The 15,389-nt window shown below is 38.4% G+C and overlaps 1 protein-coding gene across 3 annotated transcripts in view; it reads left to right on the top strand.

Annotated features, from left to right (window-relative positions):
- The window catches only part of tbc1d9 (TBC1 domain family, member 9 (with GRAM domain)), a 57,431-nt gene that overhangs the window by 20,263 nt on the left and 21,779 nt on the right, over nucleotides 1-15,389 (top strand). For all 3 annotated transcript variants that reach the window (XM_053622031.1, XM_053622030.1, XM_053622028.1), the window contains exons 3-7: nucleotides 2,443-2,553; nucleotides 7,398-7,516; nucleotides 9,918-10,146; nucleotides 11,573-11,834; nucleotides 13,552-13,759. In XM_053622031.1, coding sequence (XP_053478006.1) covers nucleotides 2,443-2,553; nucleotides 7,398-7,516; nucleotides 9,918-10,146; nucleotides 11,573-11,834; nucleotides 13,552-13,759 — 929 coding nt within the window. The remainder of the gene's footprint in view (nucleotides 1-2,442; nucleotides 2,554-7,397; nucleotides 7,517-9,917; nucleotides 10,147-11,572; nucleotides 11,835-13,551; nucleotides 13,760-15,389) is intronic.

The following is a 15,389-nucleotide window of genomic DNA, read 5'->3' as shown; positions in this document are numbered from 1 at the left end:
ACGCAATGTCACACTTTCCTGTGCAATATTACAGCACTAATCCTCTGCACTGGCACAGACTGCACTCACATCACCGTCACTGTAATGACACACTGTGTGTTCTTCAACAGGTCTGGTCTGTCTATGATGAGCTAATGATCTCTTGTATGAACTTTCTATATACTTAGCCATATATTTAAGGTAGTACTCGACAATGTACCTGTTTTATCTATACAGATTATATATATATATATGTTTCTAGAGTCATATTTTATTCTTTTCTGTGCTATTCTGCAATACTCTGTGATATTCTCTTCTGCAGTATCACATTTTATTCTGCTGTATTCTGTTTTATTCTATTTTATTCTGGCGTGTTGAAGTGTCATTTAATTGTACTTGTACAATGACAACGCTATTCGTATTCGGTTCTGTGCTGCAATATTTTATTATATTCTATTAAATCGTACAACGCTCGATCATGCAGAATTCTATTCTATACAATTCTGTTTAGTTCTATTGTGTTGTATTGTTTTATGCGCTATTCGATTGTACGGTGTTCTATGACGGCGTTTCCCAACTGGGGTGCCGTCTGATGATAGCAGGGGTGCCATGTAAAAATCCATCAAACATTTCTAAAATGCTGAAATGTGGACAAAACATTTCATATTTTTGATAAATATCTGATGTCTGAAATAATAACACAGACACAGAAATAATCATAAGACACATAATAATAATAATAAGAAGAAGAAGAAGAAGAAGAAGAAGAAGAAAAAGAATTCCCTCCCCCTCGACCCCCCTCGCTGACCTGTCAGCAGCACATCAACATCAGTATGCATAACGTATGTGTGTGTTTTATCCTAATAATTAGCGTGTGACGATGTATGTGTCGTGCAAAAGAATATGGACAGATTTCTTTAAAGGAAAGCTCGGATGCTTCTGGACCATCAACTTCGTCCTCATATAGCTAACGCTGTATAGCCTTATTGTTTGTGTAGGGTGCACAAACTTTTTTAAAAAATGTTCAAAGGGTGCCGTGACTGAAAAAATGTTGGGAAACGCTCTTCTATGATATTCTTTTCTGCAGTAGTCTATTTCCTTCAGTGGTATTTTATTCGATTTAACAGTATTCTATTCTCTTCTGTAATCTGGGGTGTTGAAATTTTAATTTCATTGTTCATTGCTTTGTCATTGTACTTGTACAACTACAATTCTATTCTATTCTATTATATCCTCTGCTGTTCTGCAATACTAGATTTTATTCTATTGTATTGTTTGGTGTTTTATCCTGTTCTAACCCCATGTGTTATACTGCATATGTTGTATTCTACAGTGTTTTATTCTGTTCTCTGCTCTGTTAACTATGGGAGGATGATGTGTTAAAAATAATACAGGACATTTTTACTCTGTGTGATATACTGTATATGATGATAATGATGATATTAGGTATGGTCGATATGGACTTAAAATTATATCACGATATTTTCTGGTATTTATCGCGATAACGATATCAGCGACGATATAAATATAGTATCATTCACCACTGTTTTTGGCTACAAGTGACAGCTGCCTGCAGTCTTGAGAGCCTCAGAAACACAAACACTGATCTAAAAGTAAAACTGATTTTCTGTAACCCAACCAGTTCCAGATTGTAGAGGTAGCTCCTCATTTAGCAATAGACTCCTCCTCGGCTTCACGTCCACCTTCCGCAGTGCTTGTTTTCGCTCCGCACGTGAGCTGCGACCGTGTCGCAGACCGTCGCACACAGAAATACATCAACTAGGCTTTATCGTTATTATTGCGGGAAGACTCATTCATATTGTGGGGAGAATTTGTACATCGCAAACGATAAGATATCGCCCGTAACTAGATAATATTTATGCTCGCTAACCGAGTTCCAACGAAACAACAGTGAGGTCACTGCATACTTTTATTAAAAAGAGACAAACATGCAAAAGAAAGAAAGTGTAACATTCTGTACAAAATATTTAAAATATTTTCACATCCAGTCACTTCATTGTTGTAATAATAATGTTAATCAGTGTTATGAGTACGAGTGACACTCGGGGAGCTCTTAGAAACGTGTACTGTTACATCATGTATTTAAACATTGATAATATATTGTCATGTTGTGTTCTTAGTGTTATAAGGTTGTGGTTCTGGGTTAAAAACGAATGGGAGTACCTTAATATGTAATACTAATACCACTAAGCTCTCCATTTCTACCACTAAATCAAAATTATTAGTGAGATTTATATCAACATTAGTGGCTGTATAGAGTCGAACTATATTATTACTATATTATATATGAGAAATCAGCTTTACTGAAACATATCAATTCAAGATATAGATTTCAAATGTGTGAATTTATCCCTAATGAGCAAGCCAGAGGTGACGATATTATTCTCATGGATTGTGACATGGTATTTATTCCTGAATTCAGAACTCTTTTTGCTCCTGCAGGTTTGTTGGTGGGGACTCTGGACGTCGTGCTGGACTCCAGTGCACGTGTGGCTCCGTACAGGATCCTTTATCAGACGCCTGACTCGCTGGTGTACTGGGCTATCGCCCACGGTAAATCACTGTTCTTCAGACTCCGCTCTCACACCTGCTTCTAGAATATTCTCTCATATCTTGCCCCTTGTTCTCCTCCGGCCTCCAAATGCCAAGCATTACCTCATTCTCTACTGGGCTTAAAGGGGAAGTCAAAAGCTGAAAAGTAAATTATCCTCATCTCATCCCCCTCCCCTTTAAATGGTGTTTAGATGTTGGCTGTGGAATTATGTGCATGATCTCAGCCAGTTTTGCGTATATATGTATGATCTCAGCCAGCTAGTTTTGTTCAGGGTTTTGTGTTGGCTTTGCTGTTGTGTGCTTCAGCGTACGCTGCAACTAGTGCACTATTGATTGCAGACTCCAAAATCTCCCTCTTAGCTGCAGGCTTTTAAGAATAGTGCATCTGGGCGTGCTTAATTGAATTTGGCCTTGGCACTTATGCTAGCTGAGCCTGATATTTCTCCACGCGCCAGTCTTTTAAAACCACTGTTAAAGCTGTAGAGTGAGACAAAATAGAACAATTTTATGGGTTAATAATAGGACAAGTTGGATGTCAAATGGCAAAAAGATAGCAGAAGGGCAGTGCAGTCAATTGTGAGGACGTGTGTCTTTATTTCCTTTGAGATGGAACGACCTCCCGCAGTCCCTGGGGAGAGATTCTGTTCACTCCTTTTAGCTCTAATGTGGTTTGAGGAGAGCTGCAGGGTGGGAGCCACTCACTGGCACATTTTACAGGTTTCACTTCTTTACCGAGCTTAGCGTGACATATTCTTGACTCTGTATACGTTATTCTATATTGTATATGCATGTTTGTCTATCAGATGCAATATTCATTTGTTGGCTAAACACTTATAAACAAGGAATTTACTTGGGTTAGATTAGTTTTAGGTTGGATAATGAAGCAGGACAAAGTAAACACAGTGTAATAGTAAACACAGCGTCATATATATATATATAATTTTCAACATATCCATAAAATATATACTGTACATGTATTTTGGCTAATACACATGCAGTCTGGATGTAGGATGTGACTGCAATCAGGCAACATGTAAGGAATGAACCATGACCATGGGTGCTATTCATGCACGTCCTGAAGTGTTTTTAATTAAATGAAAGAATGATCGATGGTATTTTACTGTATAGTGACATTTAAATGTTAGGGAATGTCTGCAACACAATTACCCGATATCGGTTATGTTATATCGGCTATAAACAGGCGCTCCCTCGCTTTCTCTTAAAGACAAAAATATACAACTTGTTATAGAGAAACTGTCCTCCATACGATTTCTGACTCTTACAACGAGTGCTGAGATTGTAGACTCCTGCCGTAAAAGTGAAATAAACGTCCCCTCGCTGAAAACTTCACTATATCCATGATTAAATGCTTCCCATTCGTTCATCTTCAGTAATCGCAAAATGGGAGAATATGATTCGGATAGATTTCTTGTCAAACTGCATATTTTTAAGCTCTTTATTGTTAGGCTTAAATCCTCTGATTCTATAGGAAAATAATTCAAATCTTATAGAAAGCTCTTCCTTTCTATCATAAAGTAATGTGCATCCAGTACACACAATAGTAGTTGATGTAGTCCCACAATGATTCCCATTGTCTTGTCGCTGTCTTTTCAGCAACATACAGATATTCTTTGGAAAAATATTATGGAGCACCACTACAAACATTAGGTCTTGATAAATGGCCCCAATCTCTAGTTTTAATCCAATGGTGCATGGCCTGCATTTGCATACTGATAGAGTGCTGTATTTTCTCGTGCAATAACATTTGCACATAACTAACTCGGATTACCCGATGACATTCAAAGCCCTGCCCCTTTTCTTCACATGTCTCATAAATCTTTTATACTACAAACAGTTTTCCGCTCTGAGAGCTTTTCATGGGACCATCCTTCTCTTGAGAACCTTTACAGCACAATGGAAGACCATCAAATGAACCTGTATACCACCTCTGCAATAGAGTGTATTTTTATGCAGCTCCAAGGCTTTCACATTCTACTGACTGAGCCATAGAGTGTGTTTGTGAGTGGCCTAGTACTAACATTTTAACCAAATGATTTGTAGTTACTGAGAGTAACTTAAAGTCCTGAATTATTATTCAATTGTTTATCTTAAAGCATGTTATTCAGTGATTGGGGGGGGGGCATTTAGGGATGTGCTGTTATAGGAAAATAATCAAGAGTGGGGTAATATGATGAGGTTAGTGCACTGAAGTTGATTATTTTCCAATGACAGTGTTTTATTCCTCGTATACCACAGCAATTAGCCAACAATTACACATTTTTTAAATTTGTTGAAGAGTGACACGTCATACTTTTTATCCATTTAGACGTTTAAATACAGGTACATGTAATACTGTGGAAAATCCTTGAGACAAGTTAGTTACTGTTATTACTTGTGTGACAGCTATAAATCGGTCCCTCTAGGATTTGGCGATTTTGTAATTGCAGAAATGAACGCAAAATCAAGCAAACTCCGACAATATTTGGAGGAGCTTGCCATTTTTCAAAATTAGCGCAGATTTTTCACAGATTTGGGCCGAGACGCGTCATGTGACGTCATCAGAACGCACATTCCGCCAAAGCCCTCTTCGATTCACATGCATCGAACATGAGTACAGCTAAAAGGTCACCGTGAAAGACTGTGCGAAAGACTTTCATACAATTTCAATTTCACCAATTCAAGTAGTAATTTTTTTTTTAAAAAACCTGGCGCAAAATCAAGCATTTTTGGCCACAACAATCACAAAACACAACATCCTCCATGTTGAAAACTTTCCCATAGTAGAAAATATAAGAGAAAGGCATGTGCTTACTGAAGTCTGAACAAGTCTGAACTTGCTAACCAGTCCTTGGAGTTTAAAGGTGAACGATGCTGTTGTAGTAACAAGAAGCTTGTGAGTTCAAACCTAAAGACTGCCATTATTAAGACCAATAACCCTGAGTTTCTCAGCTCTACTCTTGGATTATAAATCAAGTGCATGTAATGTTTGTGAAAAGGAATAATACAGTACACAACAGTAAAATTCTGACCCTTATGTAATCTACAGCAAAACACTGCTTAAGACGAGGGCTGTGATTTGGCATTGTGCATTGTGGATTTTCCATTTTAAAGCCTACAGATTAACTCCAGTCTCATTAATACCATTTTATTAATAAAGTACTTTCCATGCTGTATTGTATTGAACTGCAGAGCAAAATATTCCATGGCTTATCTATGGATTAGAACTTCTTGTTAATATGCACCAAGCTCCAAAGCCCAACACTGATTTCCATAACTCGCATAATACTTCCACTTTATGGGAAACATAAGTAGGAAATAAAACAAGATGGGGTGTGTTGTTCTAGGAAAATAAATCAATGATAAGTTGGCTAGTTTCTGTTATCACTTATGTTAAAGCAGCTATAAACGGTTGTTAGTTACGGTTACATTTATATAGCGCTTTTCTAGACACTCAAAGCGCTTTACATAGTGTGGGGAGGTGGGCGGTCTCCTCAACCACCACTAGTGTGTAGCATCTACCTGGATGTTAGCATCCACCTGTTGGCAGCCATAGCGCACCAGAATGCCCACCACACACCAGCTATTAGTGGAGAGGACAGAGTGATGTAGCCAATTCAGAGATGGGGATTATTAGGGTGCCATGATAGAGAAGGGCCAATTTCGCCAGGACACCGGGGTTATACCCCTACTCTTTTATTATAATTGTCCTGGGATTTTTAATGCGTTTAACGTCTCATCTGAAAGACACTGCTGTTTTTACAGTATAGTGTCAGTATTAAGCCCCACACAGACTCCAGGATGAGCGCCACCTGCTGGCCTCACTTCCAGCAGGAACCATAGTTTTCCCCAGGAGGTCTCCCATCCAGGTAATGGCCATGCTCAACCCTACTTAGCTTCAGTGCAGGGAGATATGGCTCTGTTCCCTAAACACCGTCATCCTGAAGACAGTTACAGCTTTGCCTCTGACCATTACAAATAACTGGCACTTCCCAAAATGTTAAATAAACATCTTCTTAAAGAAAACTCACCATATCAATGATTACACACACTTTTCTGTTTATGTGGAGCATCTGCTATAAAAATCACCACGAATTAGCTGTAGAAATAATGACCTAGAACAGGCACATTAATATAAACCCTGTGATTTGTCTTGCAGCAGGAACTACTGTCCTTTAGACATTTATATAAGAAGTAATTGGTGAATAGTTATGCAACAAAACGTCGCAACCTCTGATAGAGATGTAATGACATTAGCATTGAAGAGAACACAGTGAAGCACTGATACCTTGTGTAGTTACTAAATAGCAGCATCTGAATTTGCTGAGGATTAATATAATATGTTAACCATCATGGCACAGACACATTCTCCGATTGATCTTCAGGTATTTAACTGAAATGAATCTGTGCAGGTCATTATCTTCCAGCGCGCTATTAAAAACTGTTGTATTTACATTTATTTATGCATTTTTCTGTACCGTGATTCAGCAGATAATGCAACAACATGAAACATGACACGTTTTTCATCACTAAGGATTGTATGGCTGGAATTCGATTTCATCAGTCTGGCTTTTGAAACGTGACCTGATACTATTTGCAGTTTTTTTTTCTTCTTCCATGCATGGTAATGTCGTACATTTAGAAGTGGGCAAAAGTCATTTACATTTCAATGGGAGATTTGAAAAAATGTTTTGTGACTGATATTTTAATGAAAATATTAGCATTTGCATAATATCCTTTTTTTTATTCCACAACAATGATGAATGAAAGGGAGTACATCATTTTTTACTCCGGCGGCTAATGGGAATGTGTGTGTCTGTGTGTGTGTGTGTGTGTGTGTGAGACAGGGAGCTCCCGTAGAGAGATCACTGAACACTGGGAGTGGCTGGAGCACAACCTCCTGCAGACGCTGTCTATATTCGAGAATGAGAACGACATCACTACCTTTGTCAAGGGCAAGATTCAGGTAACACACACACACACACATTAAACATTTTACCTTATTATTCCCAACCCTGTCTGAGTGTTCACAAGCGATTCTGAAATGGCTTGCGTTTCTGCATTGAGATCATTTCCTTAACTTCCTGAGCTCATTTCTGCATTTATTTACTGATTTAGCACTTTTTAATAATGGTCTGAATGGTCTGCACTTATATAGCGCTTTTCTACAAAGCGCGTTACACTGTGTCTCAATATCTATTTCCTGCTTTGATTAAAATAAAATGTTTTACACTGTTCAAAATTACCAACAGTGAAAAAATATAGGAAAGTATTGGAACGGCATGGCCAATTCTTTTGTTTTTGCTATACACTGAAGACATTTGGGTTTGAGCTCAAAAGACGAATATGAAACGATGAGCCTATAGATCAGAATTTCAGGTTTCGTTTCCTGAGGGCAGGAGCAAAGGTATCACAATCCACCGTTCGAAGAAGACTTCAAGTGCAGAAATATAGAGGCCATACCACAAGATGCAAACCACTCATCAGCAGTAAGAATCAGAAAGCCAGATTGGAATTCGCAAAACAAATGAAGAGATGACCCACAAAAGTTCTGGAACCAAGATTAACCTCCACCAAAGTGATGGGAAGGCCAAAGTGTGGAGAAAGAAAGGATCTGCTCATGATCCAAAACATACAAGCTCATCAGTCAAGCATGGTGGAGGTAGTGTCATTATTGATGAATTCAGAGGTCTACAGAAACATTCTGTCTGTCAATTAACAGAGGAATTCATCCAGTCTAATTTGGAGGAACGTCATCATGCAGCAAGATCCAAAACTCACTCCTAGCACAACAAAGGACTTCATCAGGGGGGAAAAAGTGGAAGGTGTTAGACTTAAAAAGTCAATTGCCAGACCTTAACCCAGTCACCTCCTGAAGAGGAGACTGAAGATAGAAACCCCCCCAAAACAAACAACAACTGAAATAAGCTGCAGGTAAAAGTCTGGAAAAGCAACACAAAAGAAGAATGCAACAGTTTGGTGGTCAGTGGGTCGCCGGCTTGATGCAGTTATTGCGAACAAGAAATATGCAACCAATTATTAAGTGTTATGCACTTTAATTTACTTTAAGACTGTCTGTTCCTATACTTTTGCTCACCTAAAAATTGGTGGACTGCCACCAAAGGTGCAATGTTCTAAGTTGTTTAACAAATCTTCTCACCAAGACCAAAACCCTAGTTTCAAAATGAGTGTTCTGTGGTTTAGTTTTGGTGGCTTAGTAATTACTGTAAAAGTACTTCATGATGCCTTCTGACATGCAAGACAAGAGCCGTACCTGTTAGTGCTGTTAGTGCAAAACGTCTCATAATACACCAATGATATTAAATGGAGTTGGTGCAAGACTACATCGTATTTTGTTTTGTTTTTTGCATTTTCCATACTGTCCCCAACTTTTTCAGAATTGGGGTTGTACTACTAATGAAAGGTTAACAATTAGAAGCAGTAACAACAATATCTCCATACATAAATAATAAGAGTATTTTGTCAATGTGTTTGCAGTAAAATTAGATATAGAAAATTAGAATATAGAATAAGGTATAAATTTAAGTCAAGTTTATTCTCATATTATACAGAATATTCATTCAAATACAAAAAAACAAAACAAAAAAAAAACAGTTATACAGCAGGGGGAATAAAAATAAAAGTTTATATTAAGGTGTAAAATAAAGTTATAAAGGGAAATATTGTTCAGAATAATGGTCCATATTACTAACTTTCTACAAAAAATAAAAGTAAATCACAGTAAGCCTACAATTTAAACATGGTATATGAATATTAAGAATATTACTTTAGAGTCTTTAAGTTGTTTAGGGAAATACTATTTTCTGTCTTTGTTCCATATACACACACATAAGTTTTAGGTACTTTAATTTTTATATACATTTTCTCTTAGCTGTTTATTATCAGTGGAAACGAGCATTAATTCCCCCTTAAATCTATGTTACAGAGAAATGTTTGTATTTTGTTCCATACAAAGGTAACATAGTATTAAGTAATAGAGTAAATTTCAGACCAAACCCTAAAGTCACTTCCCAGAAGAACTGTGACATGATCTCCAAGATGCAGGGCAAATATTTATATTTTTTTCATTTTCTTGAGAGCTGATGAAATTTCAAAGGCAAATTGTGGTCACATCAAATTTTAACTTGGTTTGTCTTTTTTATTTCATTTTTTATTTTTATTTTTTGCCGCTCTTTATTGTCAAATTTTTCTATGTAGAAATCTTTCTTATTTTTGAAGCCATTTTTGCTTTACAGAATTTCTTTTTATGTGCCTAAGACATACTTTTTTTTTTTTACGCAATCCATTTTACTTATAGTGTTGTTTGTTTTGTTTTTCACTTTCATTTTTCTCTCCTACCTTTAAAGGGTATCATTGCTGAATACAACAAAAATCATGACAATAAGGAGGACGACGACACGGACAAGTTCAAGGAAGCCACTGCTAAGTTTCGGAGGTTGTTCGGGATGCCAGACGAGGAGAAGCTGGTGAACTACTACTCCTGCAGCTACTGGAAGGGTCGAGTCCCCAGGCAAGGCTGTCTCTACCTCAGCATCAACCACCTCTGCTTTTACTCTTACCTGCTCGGCAAGGAGGGTGAGTGAAGCACCTAATGTAGATCCAAGCATATAATATGCACCTGGGTGTAAGTCTTGTTATGCTCTCGTTATTGATGTTTTGTGGAAAATAGATGCACGTAGGGATATTTACAGTTGTGCTCATAAATTTACACACCCCTTGCAGAATCTGCAAAATGTTAATAATTAAAATAAAGAAGGATCATTAAAATTGCATATTTATTTTTATTTAGTTCTGCCCTGAATAAACTATTTCAAATAACAGATGTTTACATCTAGTCCACAAGACACAATAGTATCTGAATTTACACAAATGAACCAGTTCAAAAGTTTACATACGCTCGATTCGTAATACTGTGTGTCGTTACCTGGATGATCATCGACTGTGTTTATGTTTTGTGATAATTGTTCATGAGTCCCTTGTTTGTCCTGAGCAGTTAAACTGCCCACTGTTCTTCAGAAAAATCCTCCAGATCCTGCACATTCTTAGCTTTTCCAGCATCTTCTGCATATTTAACCCCTATATAACTGTGGCTATATGATGTTGAGATCCATCTTTTCACACTGAGGACGACTGAGGGACTCGTACACAACTATTACAAAACGTGCAAACATTCACTGATGCTCAAGAAGGCAATACGGTACATTATGAGCCGGGGGGTGTAAACTTTTGAACAGGATGACTGGTGCAAATTGTTGTTATTTCATCTTCTGGGAAACATGTACATACCTTATGTAGTTTCTGAAGGGCAGTACTAAATAAAAAAAAGAGCTTTAGACAAAATAATAACTATTTACAATGATCATCATGTTCAAAAGTCCTAACACAGCAAGTCCTAAAGTCTTTCATTCATCTTATTCCACAGCAATTTGTCGGTGCTTATAATGGTTTTATTAATTAAAGTCACCTGTGTTATCTGATTATTGTTGAAGTTTGTGGAACAAACAAAGCAGGATAGTTCCTATTTTCACTTATGTTATAACTACTCAATAAACAGTCGTTCCCTCACAGGCCTCTCTTTTTTTTCTCTCTCTCACATACTGTAACACAGCTTGCAATGTTACAGAGAAATAAGAAAGTGCAAAGTCCTCCATCCTGCAGACTTTCCCATGTCTGAAAACTTCAAGTTATAACTTTCCCTCTGACACTTTCAAAGCACTGACAGTGGAGACTCCTTCCAAAAATGTTAAATGTTTAAAAAAAAAAAAACTTTACCATATAAATAATTACACATATTTTTGGAGCGTCCACCATACAAGTTGCTGTAAATGCCCTGTTAATAAAGAAACAATAACATATTAATTAATCAACACATTCTGACCAATCAGAATCAAGAATACAGCAGCACTGTGGTATAAATGTGTGTTTTTAACCACTGAAGCTCTGTAGAGATGATACTCTTTCTGGTGTTAACCCTGTACTTTGTTCCTGTCCTCTGTCATAGCCAAGCTGTTGGTTCGCTGGGCTGACATCACTCAACTGGAGAAGAACGCCACCCTGTTGCTGCCGGACATGGTGCGAGTGAGTACTCGCTGCAACGAGCACGTCTTCTCCGTGTTCCTCAACATCAACGAGACCTTTAAGCTTATGGAGCAGCTAGCCAACATCGCCATGCGCCAGCTCCTGGACAACAAGGGCTTCGAGCAGGATCGCTCACTGCCCAAACTCAAGAGGAAGTCGCCTAAGAAGGTGTCAGCCCTCAAGAGGTCAGCTGAATGTAAATGTACCAATGTTTCCGTAATTGTTATTGCAACATTGGTCTTTGCGATACTCATTGATCAGGAAATATATCAATCAGAACTAAATAATTGCTAAGAGTGTAGAGTAATGTCAATAATTTTTTTTTTTTTTTTTTTTTTTTACATATTGACCAATGAGGTCATAAGTTGGGGGAAGGGCAAGAGATAAATGGAGGATAAAATGTCCATTAAGATTGAACTGAAAATATTTAATTGCCAATATTTCATCATTGCAGTATAACCGAAAATAACGCCTTGTCTATTTTTGGGACGTTCACTGCAGTGCAATGAGATGCCCAACGTTATCTGTGACCTCATATGATCAGGAATTCAGCCCAAACCTATAGCACAGACAAACAACCTCCTCAATCTTTATTCCACCTTCATTACTGATAGCTATAAGTTTAATCTAGATAGCAATCTACTATAGTTGACTCTGGTAAGTGCGTCCTAATGGTGTCTGACGAGTTGCCTTTTTTTTTCTTTCCCCCATATCAACACAAAAAGTGCTCTGTCAAGCATGATAGCATTTCATTTCATCTCAAGGAGTATCATTATTTATGTGTGACCAATCAAACATGCCCTGGTTGAGTCACATGATCGGTGACTTAATCATGGTCAAAATATTGCAGGCTAAAATCTTTAACAGTGAACATCAAGCAGTCATGAATGATTGGGTTTTTTTTTCTTCTAGTTTTCAAGGTCACCATCACACTATAGAGTAAAACAAACATGGCGTGTTTTATTCCACATCATACAGCGGTCTATTGGAAAACTGTTCTGCTTCCCAATACTCACAGAGGTATAGCCTATATTTTACTAAAAGCACCAGTAGTATATGTTAATGCACTTGTACACTTCAGTGTAACTAAAGCGGAAGGTGTTGCTGAGAGCCATGACAATCATCTCACTCTGACTCACATGCTTATGGTGAGATTTAAGCCTCGGCAAGGTGCTAAACCCAAATTGGCTCCATAAAAGGAAATAAGTGTTCGAGCACTCTATGAAGTCCTGAAAGATGATGGTGTAAATCTTAGGAATATGTAGAGCTGCCAGGTTTATAAAGCTGGACGCCCAAATCCGACTTTTTGCAAAGCAAGCACGCAGGAGATGTCGGAAATTCTAAAAGGTCAAAGAAAACTTACGACTGGTGGTGAATATTTTTGATGCATGGTTAGTTGAGGTCGGAAAAGTTTCATTGGCTGTTTGAGAACCTGATAATGTTTGAAAAAGTCAAGGATTTGATTTCAGTAGAAGGTTCACTCAATCAACAAATCACCTTAACATTGTTTATTTTCCTACAACAGCACGTCCTGAAGTGTTTCATTCGTCTTGTGCCACAGCAATTTTCCATCAATTATACATTTTTTGTTTATTAAAGCGCGACGTCATCATTTTTATCCATTTACAGTTTCTGTTTAATGTTGTGGAACGCTGATAACACAAGTTATCGCAGGTTATCACCTGTTATCACTAGTCATATTGCCTCTCTATCTTTTTCCTCTTGAAGTTACTGAGACAAAAACAAAATGCAGCTTGTCGTTTCACATAGAAACAGCAAAGTGCAAAACACTTCATCCTGAAGAATTTCCCACGTGTGAAAACTACCTCTGACTGTTACGTCGAGGAGAAATTGTGAAGGAAGAACCTTTAAAAATGTAAAAATTTTCCCATTTCATTTCAGGGATCTGGACGCCAGGGCTAAAAGTGAACGATACCGCACGCTGTTCCGCCTGCCGAAAGACGAGAAGCTGGATGGACACACAGACTGCACGCTGTGGACTCCTTTCAACAAGATGCACATCCTGGGCCAAATGTTCGTCTCCACCAACTACATCTGCTTCACCAGTAAAGAGGAGACCATGTGCAGCCTCATCATCCCCCTCCGAGAGGTAGGTTTGGGTCTGAAGGAGCACTCTAGTTCCTTTTAAATTGAATAAAAACATGGATATTATGGATATTTCTGTCATATTTTCACTGACATAAAAGTCAAGTACCGGTACAAGGTAAGATGCCGTAGTAGAAGCAGGATTGATAGATGGATGTATAGTAAACTATAGTGAATTTTCATAGCAGTTAGGAATTTAAGTTGAACATTATATAGTGATTTAAAGGTGACTTAAAAGTCAGTAGTGACTGACACACAGGGAAGACATCAGGATGATACACTGGGTGGATGGGTGGATGGACGGATGAGTGAGGTGAATGGATGAGTAGTTTGGATGGCTGTGTAGGGTTGTTGGATGTGTAGGGTGAATGGATAGATGGGGGAGGTTAATAGTTGGGTTGATTGTGGATGGATGGGTAGGATTGGTGGTTGGGAATGGATGTATTGGTGGGTGGATGGTTGGATGGATGTATGGATTTAATAGGTGGGTTGATGGAAGGGGGAATAGATGTGTAGGGTGGATTGAAAGATGGTTGAGTGGATAGGTTGACAGGTGGATTGATAGATGGTTGGGTGGATGGATGTGTAGATCGTGATAATGGATTGATGGATCGATCGTATAATGGATTAGAAGATAGGTTGATAGGTGGGTGGATGGGTGGATGAGTCATTGGTGGTTGGGAGTGGATGGATGGATGGATGTGTGGATTTGATAGGTGGGTTGATGGAAGGGGGTGTAGGGTGGTTGGATGTGTAGGGTGGATTGATAGATGCTTGGGTGGATAGATTGATAGGTGGGTTGATTGATGGGTGAGTGGATGGATGAGTATGGTAGATGGATGTGTATGGTTGATGGATGGATCGGATGATGGATTGGAAGATAGGTTGATAGGTGGATTATGGATAGGTGGGTGGATGGATGGATGAGTCATTGGTGGTTGGGAGTGGATGGATTGGTGGATAGATGGATGGTTGGATGGATGTGTGGATTTGATAGGTGGGTTGATGGAAGGGGGTGTAGGGTGGTTGGATGTGTAGGGTGGATTGATAGATGGTTGGGTGGATAGGTTGATAGGTGGATTGATAGATGGTTGGGTGGATGGATGTGTAGATCGTGATAATGGATTGATGGATCGATCGTATAATGGATTAGAAGATAGGTTGATGGATGGGTGGATGAGTCATTGGTGGTTGGGAGTGGATGGATGGATGTGTGGATTTGATAGGTGGGTTGATGGAAGGGGGTGTAGGGTGGTTGGATGTGTAGGGTGGATTGATAGATGGTTGGGTGGATAGGTTAATAGGTATCTTGATTGATGGGTGAGTAGATGGATGAGTATGCTGGATGGATGGATTGGTAGATAGGTTGAGAGATAGATTATGGATAGGTGGATGTATGGGTATGGTGGATGGATGGATGAGTCATTGGATGGATGGATGAATGGGTGGGTTGTTGGTGGGATAGATGGAAGAATGGCTGAGGTTGATGGGTTGAGAGATGGATATGTTTTTTGTAATACATTTTTGCAAAAACCAAATCTAAATTTTGACAAACTGTTTACTTTCAGCTCTGTTTACAGAGTGATCCATAAACTCATAGTTGTATGCTCATAGTTACATCTGTCTATCCAAAT

This window comes from Ictalurus furcatus, chromosome 3 (genome assembly GCF_023375685.1).
Source record: "Ictalurus furcatus strain D&B chromosome 3, Billie_1.0, whole genome shotgun sequence".
NCBI lineage: Eukaryota > Metazoa > Chordata > Actinopteri > Siluriformes > Ictaluridae > Ictalurus > Ictalurus furcatus.
The sequence above is the reverse complement of the archived record's forward strand: the minus strand, read 5'-3'. Positions and strand labels throughout refer to the sequence as shown.